The 1,676-nt window shown below is 46.6% G+C and overlaps 1 protein-coding gene across 1 annotated transcript; it reads left to right on the top strand.

Moving 5' to 3' along the window:
* The first annotated feature begins 418 nt into the window (after positions 1-418).
* LOC102872346 (coiled-coil domain-containing protein 124-like) lies at positions 419-1,125 on the top strand. Its single transcript, XM_006895666.1, has 2 exons — positions 419-499; positions 739-1,125. The coding sequence occupies exons 1-2, from the start codon at positions 419-421 to the stop codon at positions 1,123-1,125; spliced, it is 468 nt and encodes a 155-aa protein (XP_006895728.1).
* Positions 1,126-1,676: the final 551 nt, after the last annotated feature.

Genomic DNA, 1,676 nt, shown 5'->3' with positions numbered 1-1,676 from the left:
ATGATCGATCCTTCCCTCCCCTGCACATCCTCCTCACTCTGTTTCCACCCTCCCACCCCCCACTTGGATCTTCATACTCATTCTACAATAATGGTTTCCTTTTGAGGAATGTTCCCAATATACTGCCAAAAATGTATACTATTACTTTTCACCCCAGTTCTCCCAAATGAGAGTGCTTGTGAAATCACTCTTTCGTAAGAACGACTAGCCTTTGAGAAAAGGAAAGAATTAGACAGAGAATTACTAGATATTGGCTCTGATCAGATACTAATTTCAGGAAACTCAAAATATCATTGTGGCCACCAATCAAGTGGGAGTATATGGAAGTCAGGCTATTGATAGAATGGTAGCTCGGTTCCATCTCACAGTGGCTCAGTGGTTCTCAAGTTCATCTTGTAGTGATTTCTCGCATTCCAGAATGCATCATTCGAGTAGACCTACTCAGCAACTGGCAGAACTCTCATTTTTGCCTCTGAAGTGTGGAGTAAGAGCTAATAAGGTAAAAAAAAAAGCCAAGTGGAAGCCATTAGATCTGTAGCTACGTAAAAAAAATAGTAAACCAAAACTAATCTTGTTTCCCTGCAGAAATTGCAGAGATCAGTGTCACAAACAAGGACTTGAAGGATGCAGGGATGTGGATTACTACCACATCTTCATTGAACTTGTTTATATAACTTGTGCATAAAATTGATGGATCTTCAAAAATTACAACTGATTACCAAAAACCTAACATGATAGGACTCAAAGCTCAAGGGTGGCAAGGCCCCTCGGGCCCAGATCGAGGAGACCCAACGCTCAGACCTCCAGCACTGGGAGGCTCTAGAGCCAGCCGAGAAGGCCCGGAGCCACCTGGATGTGCCACTGGAGGAGAACGTGAACTGTCGCGTGCTGGAGGACAGCAGCGTGGAGGCGCGCACCATAGAGAACGCCATCGCCATGCTCAGCGTGGTGGAGGAGGCAGCTGACCGGCATCCCGAGTGGAAGCCTTCACATCTCCCGAGACTCAAGCTAGAGAACCCCAACATGAAGCTGTCACAGCTGAAGCAGCTGTTCAAGAAGGAATGGATGCGGTCTCCTGACAATCCCATGAACCAACAGGCCTTGCCCTTCAATGCCCTAAAGTGAGGGACCCAACCCTGGAATGGGGGCTGCACACAGCCAGCGAAGAGCACCACTGGAACATGGTGGATAGGAGAAACCAGGCCCCTGCACGGGCCTGGAGCTCTGTGGCCTCACACCCCTCCTCCCTGGATAGTCCCAGCTCATAGCGACCAAAGTGCAAGTATAGGGCAGGACTTCGAGGTAAAAAAAAAAAGTTGCAAACAGAGATACCATTGGACTCAGCAATTCCACTACTGGGAATATACCCCAAAAGGACCATAACTGCCACCTAAGCAGGTATATGTACACACATGTTTATCATGGCTTTGTTCACAGTGCCCATCAACAAACGGATAGAGAAGCTGTGGTATATTCACACAATTGAAAAACAAGGAAGTCATCATATAATATTCAAAATGGGTGACCCAGGAGAACATTATGCTGAGTGAAATATCTCAGTCACAAAAGGACAAATATGGCATAGCCCACTGTTGTAGGACAAGACTGACATCAGTGTTACGGGGAAACTGAGAAATATGGGATTGCACTGGAACGTAGAGAAGCCAAAGCACAAG

Source organism: Elephantulus edwardii, unplaced genomic scaffold (genome assembly GCF_000299155.1).
Source record: "Elephantulus edwardii isolate Elephantulus edwardi_28Jun2011 unplaced genomic scaffold, EleEdw1.0 scaffold00172, whole genome shotgun sequence".
Lineage (NCBI taxonomy): Eukaryota > Metazoa > Chordata > Mammalia > Macroscelidea > Macroscelididae > Elephantulus > Elephantulus edwardii.
The sequence above is the reverse complement of the archived record's forward strand: the minus strand, read 5'-3'. Positions and strand labels throughout refer to the sequence as shown.